Source organism: Coccinella septempunctata, chromosome 5 (genome assembly GCF_907165205.1).
Source record: "Coccinella septempunctata chromosome 5, icCocSept1.1, whole genome shotgun sequence".
NCBI classification, from domain to species: Eukaryota; Metazoa; Arthropoda; class Insecta; order Coleoptera; family Coccinellidae; genus Coccinella; species Coccinella septempunctata.
Genome location: NC_058193.1, coordinates 8,116,462 through 8,138,181, shown reverse-complemented (window position 1 = coordinate 8,138,181; position 21,720 = coordinate 8,116,462). Strand labels below are relative to the sequence as shown.

At 39.3% G+C, this 21,720-nt stretch overlaps 1 protein-coding gene across 1 annotated transcript in view; it reads right to left on the bottom strand.

The window, feature by feature from the left end:
- Positions 1 to 21,456, bottom strand: part of LOC123312834 (septin-interacting protein 1) — a 100,042-nt gene extending 78,586 nt beyond the window's left edge. Inside the window, exons 1-2 of the mRNA XM_044897352.1 lie at positions 21,207 to 21,456; positions 13,828 to 14,067 (exon numbers count right to left, since the gene is read on the bottom strand). Coding sequence (XP_044753287.1) covers positions 13,828 to 14,067; positions 21,207 to 21,309 — 343 coding nt within the window. The 5' untranslated portion in view covers positions 21,310 to 21,456. The remainder of the gene's footprint in view (positions 1 to 13,827; positions 14,068 to 21,206) is intronic.
- Positions 21,457 to 21,720: the final 264 nt, after the last annotated feature.

Genomic DNA, 21,720 nt, shown 5'->3' with positions numbered 1-21,720 from the left:
TGGTGTATCTGAATGATGTGATAGTAGTGAAAAAATCGTTCCAAGATCACTTACACAACCCGTCCAAGGTTTTTCAGCGACTTCGTGATGCCAACCTAAAGGTAAGTCCTAAAAAATGTAATCTGTTTCGAACAGAAATTAAATATTTAGGGCACGTAGTTTCACATGGAGGTGTGAAAGTTGATCCGAATAAGATCAAGGCAGTGCAGGAATGGCCTATACCGAAAGACAAGAGTGAGTTGCGAAGCTTCTTAGAGCTTTGCACTTAATATAGAAGATTTGTATCTGGTTTTGCCAACGTTGCCAAGCCTCTGACGAAATTGACGGAAGATGGGCAGGAGTACATATGGTCCGATGATTGCGCTGAAGCCTTCGAACGATTGAAAAAGGCTCTGGTCACAGCTCCAGTTCTGAGTTACGCAAGGGCTGAAGGTAAATTTGTGCTCGACACCGATGCCAGTAATACAGCCATTGGGGGCGTACTATCGCAAGTTCAGGATGGGCAGCAAAGAGTCATCGGGTACTTCAGCAAGGTGTTGTCCAAACCAGAACGGAATTATTGCGTGACCAGAAGAGAACTTCTAGCAGTCATCAAGTCCGTAGATCATTTCTACAAATTTTTGTACGGAAGGCAATCCTTACTAAGAACGCACCATGCTGCTTTGAAATGGCTCCTGAGTTTCAAAAACCCGGAAGGACAAGTGGCCTGATGAATTGAGAGGCTGAAAGAGTATGACTTCGACACTGAACAAAGAACGGGGACTAGTCATCGCAATGCAGACGCGTTATCAAGAAGACCTTGTCCCGAAAATTGCAGCCATTGTTCGCGCCTGGAAGAAAAGATCGATTTAAGGCGGACCACCGTAATCGAAGACGACTGGCTACCTGAAGAAATTCAAAGTGCACAAGAGGAAGATAACGACTTCAAAGTAATCCTAAGTTGGAAGAAGAGCGGTAGACGACCTACTTGGGAAGAAGTATCCAGACTGAGCCAGAATATAAAGTCGTATTGGGCACAATGGGAAACGTTGATGATTGATGGAGGTCTTCTGAAACGTGTTGGGAAAATGAAGATGGAACTTAGCAGTTGATTGTGCCGAAGAGCCGTGTGACAGACATTCTGACCAGACTACATAATGGAACTTCAGGTGGACATTTCGGGATAACTAAGACGTTGGAAAAAGTCAGGCAGCGATTTTATTGGCTAAATTGTAAGAGGGACGTTAAAGATTGGTGTAGAAGATGCCAGGTTTGTGCTGCTGCTAACGGACCTTATGGTAAAGGAAAAGCACCAATGAAGCAATATAACTTTGGATCCCCCATGGAACGAGTAGCTATCGACATCGCTGGCCCCTTTCCCGAAACAGACCATGGAAACAAGTACCGACAAACGGGGTGAAGTGGATCAAAAATCGAGGTTTTTAGCAACAAGATTCAAAGTATCAGTGCGAGTGGGCTGGCGTTTATAATATAGTTTCTATGATCCTTTTGCTATCGATTGGCCTATTTACCAAAATTTTTGACTGCACAGTTCTTGAAATTTTTTTGGTTGAGGTGCGATCCACTTCACCTCGTACTTTGGGGTGAAGTGGATCACATTGTAAAAATCAATGGATATTCACTTTAACTATACGAGGGTAGAAGTAGATCAGATGAAATGAAAAAAAAAATCTATTTTGAGTCCTTAGACCAACAGATGCTGTGAAATCAGAACTAGAACCATTGAAAAAATAAAAAAAATTTTATTCTTATTGTGTTAAACTAAACACAAATGTTTTGTTTCAAAACAAAATACATCAGATCTTCCAAATAGCTGGAAACATTTCGAGGTAGTGTACGAGAACATTTAGTTGTGTGATTTTATTGTTAGTATTCAATACTTCAAACTCGTAATAAGAAATTTATGTAGCAAATGCATTTATATTTTGTTAATATTTCTGTGAGAACAACTGTATGTTGATTAACAGAATAAACTTTATTATGACTTTAGCCTTGCGGCTTTCACACTCCTCTCCAAAGGAAAATTCACTTATCCCAGATATCTCAGATATCAAAAGGATTAAGCTCTGTTGGAGCCCTTTCCAGGTTTTCGGGCTCGTGGTGGTGGTCGGGTTCGGGTCGCTCCTCGGCTCCCTGCTGTAGGTTGGATTCCTGCTCCACCCGCACTTCCTGTCGGCGCAGACGGTGTTCCTCTGCATTGCCCATGTACTTGCGTACAGTTCTCGCCGTTCCGAGCAGTACCGCCTTCTGCATGACTTTATAAATATTTTCGTCCAACTGAAGTTTTCTCAAGTTCTCTAGTAGTTTCTTCGGTATCAGGCCTGTAGATGAAATGACAATAGGGATGGTCTTTATATCTTTCAGCTTCCACTGTCTTCTGGTTTGTTCCTCGAGATCTCTGTATTTTGAAATTTTTTCAGTGTGTCTATCTAGAAGATTGTTATTATTTGGAATTGCCACGTCGATGAATAGTGCTGTGTCCTCATCCTTATTGAGCAATATGAGGTCTGGTCTATTGTGGGTTATTTTCCGGTCTGTGAGAACAGTGCGATCCCAGTAGAGCTTGTGATGTTCGTTTTCCAGCACAGCATCTGGATGGTAATTGTAATAAGGAACCCTTTTCGAAGTTAGAAGTTGGTGTTTTAGTGCCAATTCTTGGTGAAGAATCTTGGCAACAGCATCATGTCTATTTTTGTACTCTGTGCCCGCGAACTTCTGACATCCCCCGGTGATGTGCTGGATAGTTTCATGTGTCGCACAGCCATAACGGCAGCTATCGTCCGCCACTGAGGCATCCTTGGCGATGTATCTCATGTAATTTCTTGTTGGAATCACCTGATCCTGGATGGCGAGCATGAAGCCCTCTGTCTCAGGAAACAACCTTCCGGAAGTCAACCAGTAGTTCGACGCAGATATGTCGACGTAATCATGGTTGACCTCATTCTGGTGCCTCCCATGCAAAGATTTGCCAATCAGTTTCTGCATTTTACTTTCTGCAGAGTGTTCGACGGTTTCCAAGTGATCCTGGTGTAGCTTTAACGGTGTAGAAGTATCAGCAACACAAACTACTCGATGGAGTTCTGACGAAGCTGCCTTGCTCAAGAAATAGTTTCGAAGTCCTTCAATTTCCTGGGACATACGGTTGGACAAATCAACAATTCCTCTACCCCCAAGATGTCGTGGCAGCTCTGTCCGTTCTATTGAGCTTTTGGGGTGATGTTTATTGTGTTTAGTCAGCATCGTCCTTATTTTTCTCTGTGAAGCTGCTAAATCGGTGGTCGTCCAAGAGATTATACCAAATGAATAGCTCAGCGCCGAGCAAGCGTAGGTGTTAATCGCTTTTATCAGATTCTTGCTGTTAAGACCAGTTCTCATTATCCTCCTCAATCTTCGGGTGAAATCCTCCGTTAATTCTTTCTTCATCTGAGTCTGATTGATTATTATTATTATTATTATTATTTTTTTTTTTTTTTTTTTTCCTTCGTGTGAGGGGAAAACCCTTTATGGGCACCTAGAGGGTCCGCACTCTAGGTAGTGTGAGACTCCGAGATCTTGTTTGGCTACTCACTAAAAACCCCTCACACATTCCACGGAGAAGTTCTTCGTCCAGCCCTTGCAGCGTCCCTTAACAAAAGAAATGAGCTGCAAGTGGCATCTAGAGTTCATGGGATCTGATGACATGCAGTGACCCAAGCAACACCGCCTTCTGCATTCTGTGCGCTAGTATCTCGGCCCAAGATCTGCAGGCCGGAATAATCTTCAATTCTTCCACGTAGTTGGCTCTCATTCCTCCGAGACATCCTATGATCAGTACAACCATCCTGACTTTATGACTTGTCATTATTATTATTATTATAATTATTATTATTATTATTAATAAGTTGTTTATTAATAATAATAAGAAAATCAATTTCTAACGAACATAAAAACAGTCTTTTGAATGAAGACACTGGCGCAGCTAGGGATGTGGGCAAAGATACCAACAATTCAAAATTTTTTTCTAGTACAAACATTTAACGATCGTTCGGTGTAAAGCCCCCCCCCATAAAAAAAAATTAGGTGCGCCACTGAATGTACTCTATACTCTAGTCAGTCTTCATATTGGTAGAGAATCAATTCTCTCTTCTTTGGCTTCCAGAGTAAAAATGTGCCAGCCACGTGAAACTTGATTCAGGTGGATTTTGCGAATTATTTGGTGCCTTAACACAAGAGCTATATCCTCTGCATGCGGATATACTAAAAGGGTATTTTTGCTACATGGGCCTATACGTAACATGGTCAAACATGACTAAATCATTGGTGATCGACTTCACCCCTCACTTTTGAGTGATGTAACAATTTTTTTTCCCCTAAAGAACTGTGTTGGTACATTTGATTTCAAAATGGGGAATATCATTCTAACTAGTTTATACGTAACTTGTAAAAGTTTAGGTGAGACTTACTATCGTAGTTATTGCCAAATATATCATTGGAGTTGAACAATTGAAAAACTGTTTATTCGAGAGAGTACGAAACTTTCTTTTGTGAGAAAACTAACCATCCAGAATTGCATTCAAGGCACGAGGTAGCAATCTTAGGAGGTCACAGTAGACACAGAGTTTTTTTGGCGGCAATTTAGGGTCTTGTCTACGAGTTACGCTATAAAATATGCGGAAAAACACGGTTGATCCACTTCACCCCGCTATATTCACTTCACGCCGCGCCGTTTGACGGTACATTTTGGTAGCGATGGACTATTTCACAAAATGGGTGGAAGCCTACGGTATTCCTAAGCAAGAGGCAAGTACGGTAGCTGATTGGTCAAAGACTTCTTCTGCAGATTTGGAATACCTCTAGAGCTGCATTGTGATCAAGACCGAAATTTGGAATCGAAGTTATTCCAAGAAGTATGCAGGAAATTGGGGATTCACAAAACAAGGACTACACCTCTTCACCCACAATCAGACGGCATGGTCGAACGAACGAATCGGACCATGGGAAAACATCTAGCCAAAGTAGTTTCTGATCACCAGCGAGATTGGGATGAATATTTACATCTATTCACCATGGCATATAGATCTTCGGTTCAAAAATCTACCAAGGAAACTCCATCCAGTATAATGTTTGGCCGAGAAGTAAGGCTGCCTTGCGATCTGGAGTTTGGATGTAAGCCTGGAGAAGACGTAGCTGGGGAGGACTACGTTAGTAAATTAAAAAACAAGCTGGATTACATTCATGACAAGGTGCGCAATCAAATGCAGCAAGCAAATGATCGAATGAAAATGCGCTACGACATCGAGGTTATTGAAGGTGGGTTCACCGCAGGAGATCTGGTGTGGCTACATAATCCACAAAGGAGGAAAGGTTTTTCTCCTAAGCTGCAGAGACAGTGGGAGGGACCGTATGAAGTTATTAAGAGGATAAATGATGTAGTTTACAGGATAAGGAAGCTCCCCAGAGGAAAACCGAAGGTCGTCCATTTCAATCGATTAGCACCGTACACGCAGCGATTACCAGAAGTTCATAGATTGCTATGGTGAGACACTCGTTGCACGGTTCGGCGTCACACAGGAAGACCTCTTTACCGTTTCTGAGGAATACTCTCTCGCTCATTGTGTAGCGAACGACCTTCGTATGAGCAAAGGAATAGCAAGAGTATTCAGACAAATTCGGACGACAAAAATCGGTAAAGCTTTGAAATTGAAGGCTGAAGGACGGTTCATTTATTACCACCAAGCAACATTCCCAACAGAAGCAAACCTATCGGAATCTATGGACGACACTGCATAGCTTGAGAAGACCTTCAACGCTTTGGAGTTAGAAAATTAGCTGTTCCCAAGCTCGGTTGTGGACTGGACCTGCTGAATTGGCGGGTTGTGCGAAGCATGCTGGAGGTGGTATTTCAGGAGACTGGTAAACGGATCCTAGTATGCAATTTCAACCCGAAGCAAACCAAGGAGCCTAGCAAAACTGTGGAGTGCTACTTCCATCAAAAAGGCTACTGTAGGAATGATAATTAGTGCAGGTTTCGCCACGGTTCTTCGCGAAATTCACGGAATCAATTCTGAGACAGAACAGGCTTTAGGAGGGGACAGTGTAACCGGTCCGGCCCTGACGGCCGCTTCCTTCCAGAAGAATCGTGAATGGCAAGGGAATGTTTCCGACGCCTATATAAGCCCAGCGGAGGAGCAGGTAGTTCAGTACAGTTATAGTTCACAGTGCAAGCGACGGACTAGTGGGAATAAATACGAGTGTAAATAAATAGTGACATAGTTAGTTTGTTAGTTGTAAGTGCTCCAGTATAAGTCAATAATTTTAATCAGTGGGACATATTAATTAAACGAAGAAAACGTTACAATATCACGACTGCTAGCACAATTTACAAAATGATATGCAGACCACTGTTGGAATACGCACATCCAATTTTATCGAACACATCAAAAACAACTCTCAACAATTTAGAAATCCGAGAAGAAGCAAGATCACCAAACTGAGACACCCCAACAACCCGTTGCCCAATCCTCCTAACCAACTGCCTAACGAGACAACGGAAGTAGAACCAATATTATCGATACTGCATAAATTACACAATAAATTTATCAGGAAGCAAACAGACAAGGCTATCATGCAACCACTGATTCACCACTACGATAGAGAAAGTACACCAATGGCCAAATTACCGGCACTTTCACTTTTGGAACACCCACTGTCACTGGAATAATTTTTTTATTATTCTAGTGTAACATTTTTATATACATATATACTGAAGTTTTTATTTCAACAAATATGTATGTAACTGACAGGAAGACCTTGGTCGATAGCCACTTGATCCGATTCGAATCAAAAAAGTTATTTTCTTTCTCTCCCTCTCTCTCTAGTATTGAATTTTTAATAAACTTTCGATTTACAACGCTTGGAGTTTGTTACTACACCAAGACTATTTTCAAATTAGCATTACAAATTTCATTTTTTCTCGTCATCCCGAATAACACATTAAATAGTTATTTGTGCAACCTGTTGAGAAAAGCATTATTTTTCGCGACGAGCGAAATGAAGTTTCTTGTATAATAGCAGAGCCAGTCATCTCTGCTGGGCAGTAGTGTTTGTCTAATAGCTCAACTACCTTTACAAATCTTTGAAATATCAGAGCGGTCATGCTCCATTTGAAAAAACGAAGCTGATAGCTACTTCCGGTATAAGTGACAGAATCTTCAAAATATTTTAGATTTTCCTACCATCCCGAATAACGAACCGGAAATTAAATTTCATAAAATAAATCTTTTAAGTTTGTTCATTCATTAATGTGTTGATGAGTCCGATATGATTTTTTTTAATTGTATGTATTGTTTATATGAAATATAATCACAAGTCTTGAATTTCTAGAAAATAAGGCGCGCTGTGTGAAAAGAAATATCTTTTCTTACTTCAACTACTATAATAATAAAATCCCACCCCTTTCTCCTCGAAAACTATGAGGAATATGTGTATCCCTCTTGTGTTATTGGATGCGTAGGATCCACTAGTGCAAATCCGCTGTATTATTTTTTTTTCCATTCGATTGTCGTTTGATGGGTGGAGTTTGAACTGCCCACGTGGGACATACTTATACCAGTGGCTAGGGGAATCCTCGCATCAGCCACATTTCTTTTTTGGGCGAGATTGCTATCGATTAACATAAACTCTTAATTGTGAATTATTCTGTATTTCTTCCGAATAATTGTGGGATGTGGAATTAGTTTTATACACAAAATTATTGCAAACCTCTCTTATTTCTCAAAATTTTGGCCATAAAGCCATTGCAATTAGTACAATAAATTTGTATATTAAAAGAAAATATTCAGTAAAATAAAAGAAGTTATTTTTCTCTGATTACATTTTGGTCCATAATTTTTGTAGCGAATAATAATTCAGCTAGGAAAATTCCCAATGAAATTTCAAAAAATCTTTCCAAGTCGCCAACTAATTTTCGATTAAACACAACTTATGCACTGGATGTACACTGAAGTGGTCAGGCCTATCCTTACCTACGCATCTCTGGTGTGGTAGACTTCCACGGGGAAGAACGATTGCCACACCATTACCACTAAGCCCGGGTGTCCACTGGAAGCGTATTCGACCGGCTACACGCTCACGCGAAACGAGCGTTTGTAGCCGCTACAAAACAGGCGGCGCGGCGCTACAGAGGTTGTCCATTGGAGGCGGCTTCGTGCGTTCAATTCAGTGTTGGAGCCGAAGGATCGTTCTCAATCCAGTATTGCTTGTTGTTTGCGATGGTTGCAATTTTTATAGCCAAAATCATATCGAGAATTCAACCATTCCTACTGTCAACCGAAGAACGGACCTTATATATTTCCCAACTACTACTGACTGAATCGAATTTTATTTCACTGACAATGCGATGAAAACAACGAGAAACAATTCTTCCAATGAGTATTCAATTGTTTGAACGACTCATCCAGAAAAACTATCCTAGGTTTCTTCCTCAGCTAATTTTTTGGTGACCAAAAATGCGTGTTTTCGTTTTTTTTTTTTCGATTTTATCTTCCCTGGAAAACTGAATATAAATATATATAATATAAACAAAGCTCAATTTTTTTCATTATAGATCACTACATTCTCGATTGAGGCGGCGTTCCTCAACCCGTTTCCATATTAGAGTATATCAATGTTGAGCAAAATTTCAGAGATATTGTCGTTGACTGTCCATGACCACGAAATGGTCTATGACGTTTTAAATCTGAAATCTTAACGAAAAAATTGTATTTGTGTAATGAACGCGTGTTTTCAATCGATGTGAAATTTAATGCTTCACAACTTTTTTATACGTTTTTATATTTCTCTCATATATAAGCTGCTTTCAAAGATTTTTCCGAGAAATCAATATGAAATATAACATTTTAAAATGTTTCAGGAAATTGTCCCAACTTTGGGATCCATTAGTGTACACGCTTGATCTCATTCGGCGTAGAATTCAGTACTATATAGCTTTTCTCGCAAGTAATCAGTCGATATCCGTATATCTTGAAGACATATGATTGAAAAACTACAAAAAACCCCATTTCTTGGCCGCCAAAAGTTATGCTCAATTCCTTTGAAGGAAAAAAGCCAAGATGATTTCCAAGATGATTTAATTCGGTCACTGATGAAGCCATTTAAGCAATAGAAATCTTTTATAGGCACAAAATCCTTACTGAATCTCAATAAGCGGACTGAAATGAATGAGCCAACGGGCGTGCACGCGCTACACTCGCTACAGATCCCATTTCAGGCGGATCGCGCGTACGAGCTCGTAGCCGCTTGAAAACGCCCGCTCGAAGTCGCCTGCAGTGGACAACCCTGTATTGAAATACGTTACTTGGGATCTGTAGCGGCTTGCCGCACGTTCACGCTCGTTTCGCGTGAGCGCGTAGCCGCTCGAGTACGCTTCCAGTGGACACCCGGGCTAAATGCCAGAGGAAAGCCTTACGGTCGCTCTGAGATCCACCCCTACGTCAGACATGTAGTGTCTGTTATGTTTAACTCCTTTACTTCTTGTAGTTATAGAGGTGGCTATGAAGACAGCTCTTAGAGTCTGGAAAACTCCAAAACCTTCTCCAATTTTTGTATGTGGAGTGACCAAGTACAAAGAAATGGTGACCAATTTGAACCAGGTCATAGGAATGGAGCAATTCACTACTAAAACTTTAGCTGATAACACAGTAACAATAAATTGTCAAACTCCAGAAGACTACCGCAAACTGATACATCACATGAGAAGTAACAACATTGTTCATCACACGTATCAACCTAAAGAAGAGAGAGCATTCAGAATAGTGATCAAAAATCTACACCACTCAACAAATGTAGAAGAAATAAAAAACGAGCTCAATAAGCAGGGACACAAAGTAAGAAATGTACATAATGGAAGAAGTCGATTAACAAAAGAGCCACTTAATCTATTTTTTGTCGACCTAGAACCAGCAGAAAACAACAAAGAGATCTACAAGATACGCGGTATACAGAACAGGGTTCTAACAATAGAACCTCCAAAAAAACAAAGAGGACTGGCTCAATGTACGAGATGTCAGCAATATGGGCACACCAGAACCTATTGTAATAGGCCATATGCATGTGTGAAATGTGGTGGGGAACACAATACAGAGACTTGCCAAAAAAGTAGCGATACGCGAGCAAAATGTTTATTGTGCAAAGGGCCTCATCCCGCTAACTATCGTGGCTGTGAATTCTACCATGCAATATTAAAAAAACCAACAACGCTAATAATCGGCTGAACATACAACAAACAACAACAAGCAACTATAGTCAAAACAAAAGACAAGAATTACCAGAACAACAGACCCAAAAATTAAACTATGCTTACGTATGAACAACAATTATATAAAAACACAAAATGAAGAAAGCAGTTCACCCACCTTAAACTCCTTCTTGGCGGAATTTAAAAGTATGTTCCAACAACTTATACAACAAAACAGCATAATTATAAACATGCTTTCAACGCTGATTACTAAAATTCGCTAAACTAATCAGCATAGCTCAATGGAACGCCAACGGACTCTTGCAACACAAGAATGAAGTCGAAACCTTTCTGCATCATAATTTGATACACATCTTTCTCATAAGCGAAACCCACTTCACTGAAAGATCCTACTTCAGTATACCAAATTACATCACCTACAGCACCAACCATCCAGACAACAAAGCACACGCTGGAACTGCAATTCTCATCAAAGACACAATTAGTCACTATCAAATGCCAGAATACAAAGAAAACCATCTTCAAGCTACCTCAATAAAAGTTATGATGTCCTCATTCAGCTTAACAATTTCAGCAGTAGGTATACTGCCCTCCAAAACATAATTTAAAAATAGATCACTACAGAGATTTTTTTAACTCATTAGGCTCTAAGTTCTTTGTTGGAGGAGATAGTAAGTAGTAATAACACTCTATGGGGCTCACGACTAACAACTACGAAGGGTAGGGAACTGGCCAATCTGCTTCAGGAAAAGAATTACACATTTCTGTCTACCGGAAGTCCAACATACTGGCCTAGTGATCCAAATAAAATACCTGATCTACTTGACTTCTTCATAACTAGTGGAATAGCAGATTCATATATGGATATTGATCCAAGTTATGACCTTTCCTCAGATCACACACCAATAATAGCATCATTGAGTACTCTAGTAATAAAAAGAACTTCTCTACCAAAAATACCTAATAAGAAAACCAACTGGAACGAATACCGAAGGATAATAGATGAACAAGTATCTCTTTCCTTGAGGCTGAAGGAAACGGAAGAAATCGATGAGGCAGTAGAATTGTTTACCAATATCCTCAAGCAGGCAGCCATCCAAAGTACCCCAAAGAGCAGTGATAACAAGAAGACACGACAAGACAGCTTTGAACTGCATAAGCAATAAACTTAAAAACAGGCTACGAGAATTACAGAAAGAATCATTCAACCAATATATCACTCGATTAAACAGATTTGACAACTCAATATGGAGACCAATAAAGTCAAAGAAAAACGTCCCAGTTAAAAACTCAACAGAAACGAATCCAAAATGGGCTAGATGTGAGCAGGAAAAGGCAAATTTATTTGCAGAACACCTAAAAGAAGTGTTTAAACCCAACGACCTAGAGACTGATGACACTAATGAAAGGAGCATTTTCAGCAGCACGCATCTTGATATTAGCGATGCAAGTATAAAGTTCTTCACACCGAAAGAGGTATATAATGAAATAAATAAACTCAATACACAAAAAGCACCTGGTATTGAAGGAATAACACCTAAAATGATTAAGGAACTGCCCAGAAAAGGAGTAGTTTTGTTAACATACATTTCCATTGCCATATTGAGACTCAAACACTGGCCCATATCACTGAAAACCGCGGAATTTTTGATGATTCCGAAACCAGGCAAAGATCCACATGAAGTAACATCATACCGACCAATAAGCCTGCTGCCTGTTGTACCGAAGAGACTGGAAAGACTACTCCTAATTAGAATAAACGCCGAAATTCCGAACGATCATTGGATACCACCACATCAATTTGGATTTAGACAAGGTCATTCAACTGTTCAACAAACACATCGTATAGCACATACAATAAACCAAGCATTTGAGCAGAAACTGTACTGTACTGCAGCCTTTTTAGATGTGAGTCAGGCATTTGACAGGGTCTGGCATGATGGATTGTTATACAAGATTAAAAACATTTTTCCACAGAAGTTCTTTGATATATTAAGGTCCTATCTCACAAACAGTTTCGGACCAGAGTAGAGCAGAAAGTATCAGAAAAATACAGCATACAAGCTGGGGTGCCACAAGGGAGCGTACTGGGCCCAGTACTGTACCTACTTTACACCTCGGATCTACCAACATCTATCCACACTACAACTGGAACATTTGCTGATGACACAGCTATAATGGCATCACTCGAAGACCCAGCAACAGCTTCAAACCTCGTTCAAGAACATCTAAATGAAATACACACTTGGTTGAAGAAATGGAAAATAAAAATCAATGAAACTAAATCCAAACACGTAGATTTCACTTTAAGGAAGGAACGATGCCCACCTATTCAACTGAATGATACAACAATTCCACAGGCTACAACAGCAAAATATCTAGGGTTCCACTTGGATACTAGGCTCACCTGGAAGGAGCACATAACCAAAAAAAGAAAACAAATTGATATTAAGATCAAAGAAATCAATTGGCTAATTGGAAGAAACTCGAAATTGTCACTTGAAAACAAATTACTTCTGTATAAGACCATAATCAAACCAATTTGGACATATGGAATAGAACTCTGGGGTTGCGCAAGCAAATCTAACGTTGCTCTGATACAAAGAAGCCAATCAAAAACACTGAGAATGATAGCGAATGCACCATGGTATGTTTCCAACCAGACGCTACATGAAGACCTAAATATTCCATACGTTAAGGATGTTATCAAACAGAGAAGCCAAAATCACCATGATAGGCTGGAAGGCCACCAAAACAGCACACTACAACCATTAACATCAAACACCCTACCAAGAAGATTGCAGAAAAATTGGCCAGCTGATCTAATGAAATAATGAGCATCTCCCAGTGGAGAGAAGCTTTTCATGCTGCTTATTGTTGTTGTTTTTTCTTTTTTTTTCACAAAATTCGAGAACAAATTGACCAGCTTTCCCTTTGAAGAACCCTACAGGGTAATTTTTCCTGATAAGAGGCCTATGGACTACACCTATGGCCTTGTGCTGTCCAGAGAGAATGTAGTAGGAATTGTGGGTTGCCGTTTTAACCTGTCCATCCCCCAAGGGAAGTATTGTTGCATAGTTCAGGCTGAACTGTGCGCCGTTCTAGTCTGCACACTGGAGAATAACCGCTAGAATCTGATAATGATTCTGAAAGTGAAGATCAAAGTCTGATACGTGATGAAAAGAGAGACAAAACAAACATTAGAATTTCACATATCTAGTGAATCCGAAAAGGACGATTATTATTTTTGTATTTTTCGTAAATATAACAGGTCCACTTCGTCCGAGCTTTACTTGCAATTAAAAAAAAATCAAATCGGACTTAAAATAACAAATTTATCAATGAACAAACTAATGAATTTATTGAGTGGATCGACGATTCTGCCGGTGAGTGAGAGACCATGATTGTTTATTAATCTTGCTTTTTTCACGTCTTCAATAAAAAAATATTCATTCATTCAAGTATTCTTTCGTATGAAATAGTATTGAAATAAAGACAGTGTAATTTCAATTATCAAAAGAGGAATCAAAACAGACAGACCAAAAATCAACCGTATATCAAGGATGATAATAATCAATAAAATATTCGTTAACCTGTTCTTGGAAATGTCTCATCTCCATCTTCAGAGCCACTCGAATTTCTTTTTGTCTCAAGGAATTCCGATTTCACATCAACTCCTACGTCATCATCAGGTTTCACCACTTTTTTTTCACCAACTTGGTGAACTCCTCCAGCAACGAAATCTATGGGGGCAGAGTAGTTTTTGGATTCTTTGCCATTCTTAAAAGCAGACCTTTTATCATCCTCATCACTTTCATCATCTGCCCAAATACCTAAAATAAAATTGTAAAAATTTTTCAGTAACATGTACATACATATATAAAAAGACAATCAAAATGGATCCACAAGTTTTTTTATTTGATATTGACATTCTATTGTAGATCAAAAATTCTAAATAACATTTGAGGACAACAATGATTCCAGCGGTACTGCTGGGAACGGTGAGAACTATACGCAAATATAATACATGGAGAACGCCGAGGAACACCATCTGCTTCGACAGGAAGCCGACAACCGAGGAGCGGCCCGAACCCGACCACCACCACGAGCCCGAAAACCTGAGAAGGGCTCCAACAGAGCTTGATCCTTTTGATATCTGAGATATCTGGAATAAGTTAATGCTGGAAAGGAGTATGAAAGCCGCAAAGCTAAAGTCATAATAATATTTTTTCTTTATTTCAGATAAGATTACCAAATGACAATCTGAAATGAAAAAATGTCCCAAGATTAAACTAATCAACTAAATTTAGCATTGAAAAAATCTTCTAATTCATATGGTTCAAGATTTATAATCAATGATCTCATTTTACTTTTAAACCTATTTGGGCTACTTTGTTCTTAAGGGTGTTAGGTAACTGCCTGCAGGAGACAACATAGAAATAATAATGTTCAGAATCTCAACGGCCATAGTTTATTAGAAGCAAAACATAAAACTTATAAAATACCCCCTCACAACCCTTCTGGAGGCCTGACAAACTATACAGGAGATTTCGTTCGATTCCCTATTCCCTTATCCTTCATCAAACGTGTCCTAAATCAATCTAATCAATAAATCAAATATAATCAAAATATAGTAATCCTTCATTAAAAAAAGTATCATTCCAACCCTCCTGATACAAGTAAGAGGGATGTTATAAAGTGGACGACGATATTATTGAGATTGAGTAAGTCTTAAAAACGCACTGATCTAGGTTTTCCCTTAAAGTGGATGTGACCAACTTCACAACAATTCCTCGGGGCACACCAATCTTATTCCCTTTGTCCAAATATGTAGAGTTCACAGCATTGATTTCAATAGACTCATTCTAACGAGGCGAGGATAACTTGAATAACTCCGAAGGATATTTAAGTGCTTATTCCACTATACTCTTTCTTGAGTTTAGTCGCACCTTTTTTATTATTATGACTTCAGCCTTGCGGCTTTCACACTCCTCTCCAGAGGAAAATTCACTTATCTCAGATACCTCAGATATCGAAAGGATTAAGCTCTGTTAGAGCCCTTTCCAAGTTTTCGGGCTCGTGGTGGTGGTCGGGTCCGGGTCGCTCCTCGGCTCCCTGCCGCCGGTTGGATTCCTGCTCCACCCGCACTTCCTGTCGGAGCAGACGGTGTTCCTCTGAATTTTCCATGTACTTGCGTACAGCTCTCGCCGTTCCCAGCAGTACCGCCTTCTGCATGACTCTATAGATATTTTCATCCAGCTGAAGTTTCCTCAAGTTCTCTAGTAGTTTCTTCGGTATCAGGCCTGTAGATGATATGACAATAGGGATGGTCTTGATATCTTTCAGCTTCCACTGTCTCCTGGTTTGTTCCTCAAATCTCTGTACTTTGAAATTTTTTCAGTGTGCCTATCTAGAAGATTGTTATTATTCGGAATCGCCACATCGATGAATAGTGCCCTGTCCTCATCCTTATTGAGCAATATGAGGTCTGGTCTATTGTGGGTTATTTTCCGGTCTGTGAGAACCGTGCGATCGCAGTAGAGCTTGTGATGTTCATTTTCCAACACAGCATCCGGATGGTAATTGTAATAAGGAACTTTTTTCGAACGTAGAAGTTGGTGTTTTAGTGCCAATTCTTGGTGAAGAATCTTGGCAACGGCATCATGTCTATTTTTGTACTCTGTGCCCGCGAACTTCTGACATCCCCCGGTGATGTGCTGGATAGTTTCATGTGTCGCACAGCCATAACGACAGCTATCATCCGCCACTGAGGCATCTTTGGCGATATATTTCATGTAGTTCTTTGTTGGAATCACCTGATCCTGGATGGCGAGCATGAAGCCCTGTCTCAGGAAACAACCTTCCGGAAGTCAACCAGTAGTTCGACGCAGATATGTCGACGTAATCATGGTTGACCTCGTTCTGGTGCCTCCCATGCAAAGGTTTGCCAATCAGTTTCTGCATTTTACTTTCTGCAGAGTGTTCAACGGTTTCCAAGTGATCCAGTTGTAGCTTTAACGGTGTAGAACTATCAGCAACACAAACTACTCGATGGAGTTCTGACGAAGCTGCCTTGATCAGGAAATATTTTCGAAGTCCTTCAATTTCCTGGAACATACGGTTGGACAAATCAACAATTCCTCTACCCCCAAGATATCGTGGCAGCTCGGTCCGTTCTATTGAGCTTTTGGGGTGATGTTTATTGTGTTTAGTCAGCATCGTCCTTATTTTTTTCTGTAAGGCTGCTAAATCGGTGGTGGTCCAAGAGATGATACCGAATGAGTAGCTCAGCGCCGAGCAAGCGTAGGTATTGATAGCTTTTATCAGATTCTTGCTGTTAAGGCCAGTTCTCATTATCCTTCTCAATCTTCGGGTGAACTCCTCCGTTAGTTCTTCCTCCATCTGGCTCTGATTAATTTTTCTTGCCTGTTTTATGCCCAGATACTTGTATGTGTCTCCTTCCTTTAATTCTTCAATTTCTGCACCTTCCTTGAGTTTGAACGTACCATCTTCCATTTTCCCTCTCGTTATGTTCAGCAGTCGACACTTTTCTAGTCCAAACTTCATTTTGATGTCTTCCGAGAATCCTTCCACCATTTTCAGCATTAGTTGCATTTGCCTCTTGGTAGATGCGAAGAGTTTCAAATCGTCCGTGTAAAGGAGATGATTCAGTTTCATTATAGTTCTACTGCCGCTTTTGATGGCAAATCCGTAGTCCGTAGAGTTTAATCTATGAGACAAGGGATTCAGGGCCATGCAGAACCACAGTGGGCTCAGCGAATCCCCTTGGAAAATTCCGCGTCTTATTGGAATAGGTCCTGTTGTAATGGAGCCATCTGCTGCTTTCATTTGAAGACTAGAACGCCAGGTTGACATGGCGTTTTTCAGGAACTTAACAATATTAGGATCCACCTTGTAAATGTTCAAGATAGTCAAGAGCCATTCGTGAGGTATGGAATCGAATGCTTTCTTATAGTCTATGTACGAAGCGTAAAGATTCCTTCGCTTGGAGAACGCTTGATTGCAGATAACTGAATCAATTATTAGCTGTTCTTTGCACCCTCGGCTCTCTTTGGTGCATCCTTTCTGTTGCATGGCGATGATGTTATTCCTTTCGCAATGGTTGTGAATTCGATTTGAAATGCACGATGTGATTAATTTGTACATCGTTGGAAGACATGTGATTGGTCGGTATTCGGATAGGTCTTCTGTATTCCTTCGGTCTTTAGGTAACAGGTACGTTGTGCCATGTGTAAGGAATATTGGCATTCTTTCAGGATTTTCAATGACATCATTTATTGCGGAGGTCAATTTGTCATGCATGATCCAAGTTTCTTGATCCAGAAGTTCTGTAATCCATCAGACCCAGGTGTTTTCCAGTTGTGTAGTCCTCTGATAGATGATTTTACTTCTTCAATTGTGATCATGTCATGTTGCATCGGCTCATATTTTATAGCTTCAGACTTTTCATCTTCAATCCATCCGGTATCTCCATTGAACTGAGGTTTCGTTGATAATTGTTCGGTCCAGAATTGTTCAATGGCTTCCTTTGGTGGTAACTTTCCATTTTCTCCAACTGACGATGTGAGTGACCGGTAGAAAGTTTCTTCAGACTTTTTCTTATTATTATTATTATTATTATTATTAATCAAATGAAATATATAAACAAATAAAAACATCGATGCGGCTAAGTCTAAGCCCCACCACATAATACCCCACAAATCACCAAAATACGTCCATGAATCCACCTAAATGTATAAACATCTGTATGTGCAGACATTCACTTTCACACTTCAAAGTTTCCCCACATGTGATTAAAGAGTTCGAGGCAGTATATTTCCGCACAACCAAGAAAGTCCAGTCCAAACATACCACCAACGGTCCAAACTAAAAAATTCCCTCAAGTTGCCAACTGTTGTCATAAATAAATGTTTTGCACATTTTCATGAACTTGTTCTTCTTGCAAGCTCTTATTTCCGATGGCAATCTGTTGTACACCTTGGGTCCAATGTAATTGATGAACCTCAAGTTAAGACTGACATTACTCACAGGAATTCGTATGTCTCTATTGTTATTTGCTCGTGTAGAATATATGTGATCCATAAAATGTTGTTCCGTCTTGTGACCATGTATACAAGAGCAGACCTCCGTCAAATATAACGACATTACCAACGTCAACGGAAAACAGCAAATCTGTGGGATATCTCTTACTCTTTTTGTACATGACCTTTAGAATATATTTTTGTACTATATTCAGTTTATGCAAGCTGTTATCGTACAGTCCACCCCACACTACAATCCCATACTTGATTATTGATTCCACCAAAGATTTATACATATATTGTTATCAGTGTTTTCTTATTCATAAACTCTCTCAAAAGGTAAAATTTTTGTATGAGCTTGCGGATTCTTCCCGATACATAATCGATATGTGGCTGCCATTTAAGAAATTGATCGATAACAACTCCAAGGTATTTGATGTGCGACACCTCCCTTATGATATGCCTTCCCATGGGCATACTGTCATGGTGTGGTCTATTCCTTTTGGTAAGGGATAGAACTACATAATTTGTTTTGGTGTAATTTAAAGATAGTTTGTAATTTTGGAGCCAATTTGTTATCACAGCTAGACCATCAACAGCTCGCTCTCTCACTTTCTCCCAGATATCCTCCCCAAAAACAAGCACTGTGTCATCAGCATATGATATGATCATTCCACCGATGCCAGATAATCTTAATAAGGGATTAATGTAAGAAATGAACAACAAAGGCCCCAGCACAGTACCTTGAGGAATACCAGTCACAATCCTCAGCTTCTCACTCCTAACATTGTTGAGCTTTAGCATCTGATATCTGTTTGATAAATAACTCTCTAACAGTTTAATAGCCTTTCCTCTTAGGCCATACATTTCCAAATTTTGAAGAAGTTTATCATGTGGCACAGTATCAAATGCCTGGGCTAGATCCAAGAACACAGCCAAGCATTTTTTATCTAAATTTAAGTTATTGATAATCTCTGTTGTAAGCTTAATCATTGCATCCGAAGTACTACACCCCTCAACAAAACCAAACTGATTTGAAGATAGAACATTGTTTTAAAAAAAATCGGTCAATCTATTTTTTATACATTTTTCAAGAATTTTTCCTTTAGGGGTCAACTTACGTTTATGTTTATACAGGGTTTCATTGGGAAACGGAAATACTTAACAGGCGGATAGGTGGCACCGAGGTGATTCTGGGGATACTACATTTATTGGCTTTTACTGTCTTCGTAACCGAGGTACAGGATGTTTTATGAATTTTGCTCCTTTCTTCCTTAGGCCAAATCAGGCGAACCACCCGGTATATTTTCTTCATATTTGGCAAACGTGTTTCTTATTCAAAGCCTCGTTTAAAACTAGGAATAATATCCCCCATAAACTAGCTGGTACTTCATGAGGTGCTGATGCAGCCACTCTTCAAACGGCAGCCCTAGCTTTGGTTTTTTCGGCTGCTGAATATTGTTGCCCCGTTTGGATCAATAGTGCTCATGTGCAAAAAATTGATGCACAGCTGAATCTTTCCATGAGAACCATAACTGGAACTATTAGATCTTTACCTATTCAATGGTTACCAGTTCTTTCAAACATTTTACCGCCTCATATTCGTAGACACACTGCGGTTTTGAATTCCTTGAAAAAATTCCAATCCTATCCCGATTTGTTCTCAATTCTATCCTATTTTCCCGAAAATACGATTCCAAGACTGAAGTCGCATAAAGCTTTATGGTCCAACTCTTTTCTTAATTCGAATATAAGGGACAAAGACCTTTGGCAGTCTGAATGGAATAGGTGCACTATTTTCATCAAAGAATTAGTTACTGATCCCTCGAATAGAGTTCCTGGTTTTGATCTTCCCAGGAAAATATGGTGTATTCTGAATCGTATAAGAACAAGTCATGGACGTTGCAATAGTATGCTTTTCAGGTGGAATTCAGTTGAAAGCCCTAGTTGTGAATGCGGGGAACCAGAAGAAACCATAAATCATCTGGTTAATCATTGTCCGATTTATAAATTTCAGGATGGTTTTAGAGCTATACATGCAGTTTCCGAATCTTCTTTGAATGGGGTTGTCAGTTTTAGGTCAATCTGACATATTGAATCTAATTTTATTATTTTACCTTTTCTCTCTATTTCAGAGAGAAGACTTTCTGCATTTTCGTTTTTGTTGGAGAAAGAATCAATTTTTGCAGTGTGAGATGCCCTTCAATATGGAATATTTCAGCTTATTTCGTGAACAATTACAATCCACTACACTCACGGGGAGAAAGGGTTTTTTTACTGAGGTTGTTCCCTAAGCTCTTGTATCATAAACCAATTTGTATGGTACCCTGTTACTCTAACCTCTGCTAAAACTGTATCTCATACACTTGCTATAATTATTGTTTGCTGTTAAAGATTGTAATGCTCTATATCATATATATAGGTTCAGGTTTTAGGCAAGTTCTAAGTTGATCCCAGATTCATATTGATAGTTCCATTTATTTTGACTGTACAACTGGACCTTAATGTCTTTCAGTATGATATTCGATCTTATACTGTGAATTCAAAAGATGAGTGAAGTCAGCCAAATAGTTTCATCATCGAATTCGCAAAGTTCTGCAAGGAAACCTCCAAGCAATCGAAACCAAGAAATATCGTATACCAGGAAGAGGAGACTTTTTCTGTTGGGCACCACACTTTCTGCTGAACTGGAGCCAATTAAGGTTTGCTAGTGTTCAAAGCTATAATTTTCACATATCAGTATTACCAAAGAACTGACTACGTGTTTATGCAGCCTTCAACTATGCATAAAAAGTTCCTAGTGTTTCCAACTTCTAAGAAATCTTGCACGACATAAATTGACAAATTACATACAATAATACATTATCGATTATAATATAAATATATATAAAATTAAAACAAAATTACTCAGACACTTAACATAAACTCACCATAAATTTTTTGTTCCTTTGATAATGGTGTACCACGTCTTGTATTGAATTCATTATCCAAGTCATGATTTGTTATTTCAAATCGTATCACTTCATCATCCATGATTGAATCTTTAAATTAAGCCCAAAGAATTCAAAGATTAGTCTTCCAACTAAACCGTTTAAAATGTATTTATTAGTTTGACCAGAGACTCTGATTTTACGAGATTAAATAACCCAAACAAACAAACAAACAAACCTATTTAATAACCCCATAGCAGAGACAAACTGTCTCTGCCCATAGACTTAATAAACATTAGATGTCTATGAAATCATAGAGAAAGGTCTCTCTTGTCTCTGTATGAAATAACCTGAGTTCGGAACATAGACAGGAACATAGGCATTTCCATTGAACTCTATGGGAACCATTGAACTAAAGATTGTAGTTCAATGATGGGAACTGGAATGGCTTCGTAGGTAGCAAAATTCGTCGAAAATTGTGACCGAGAGAGAGGGAAGAAGTAGAGCAACCTTT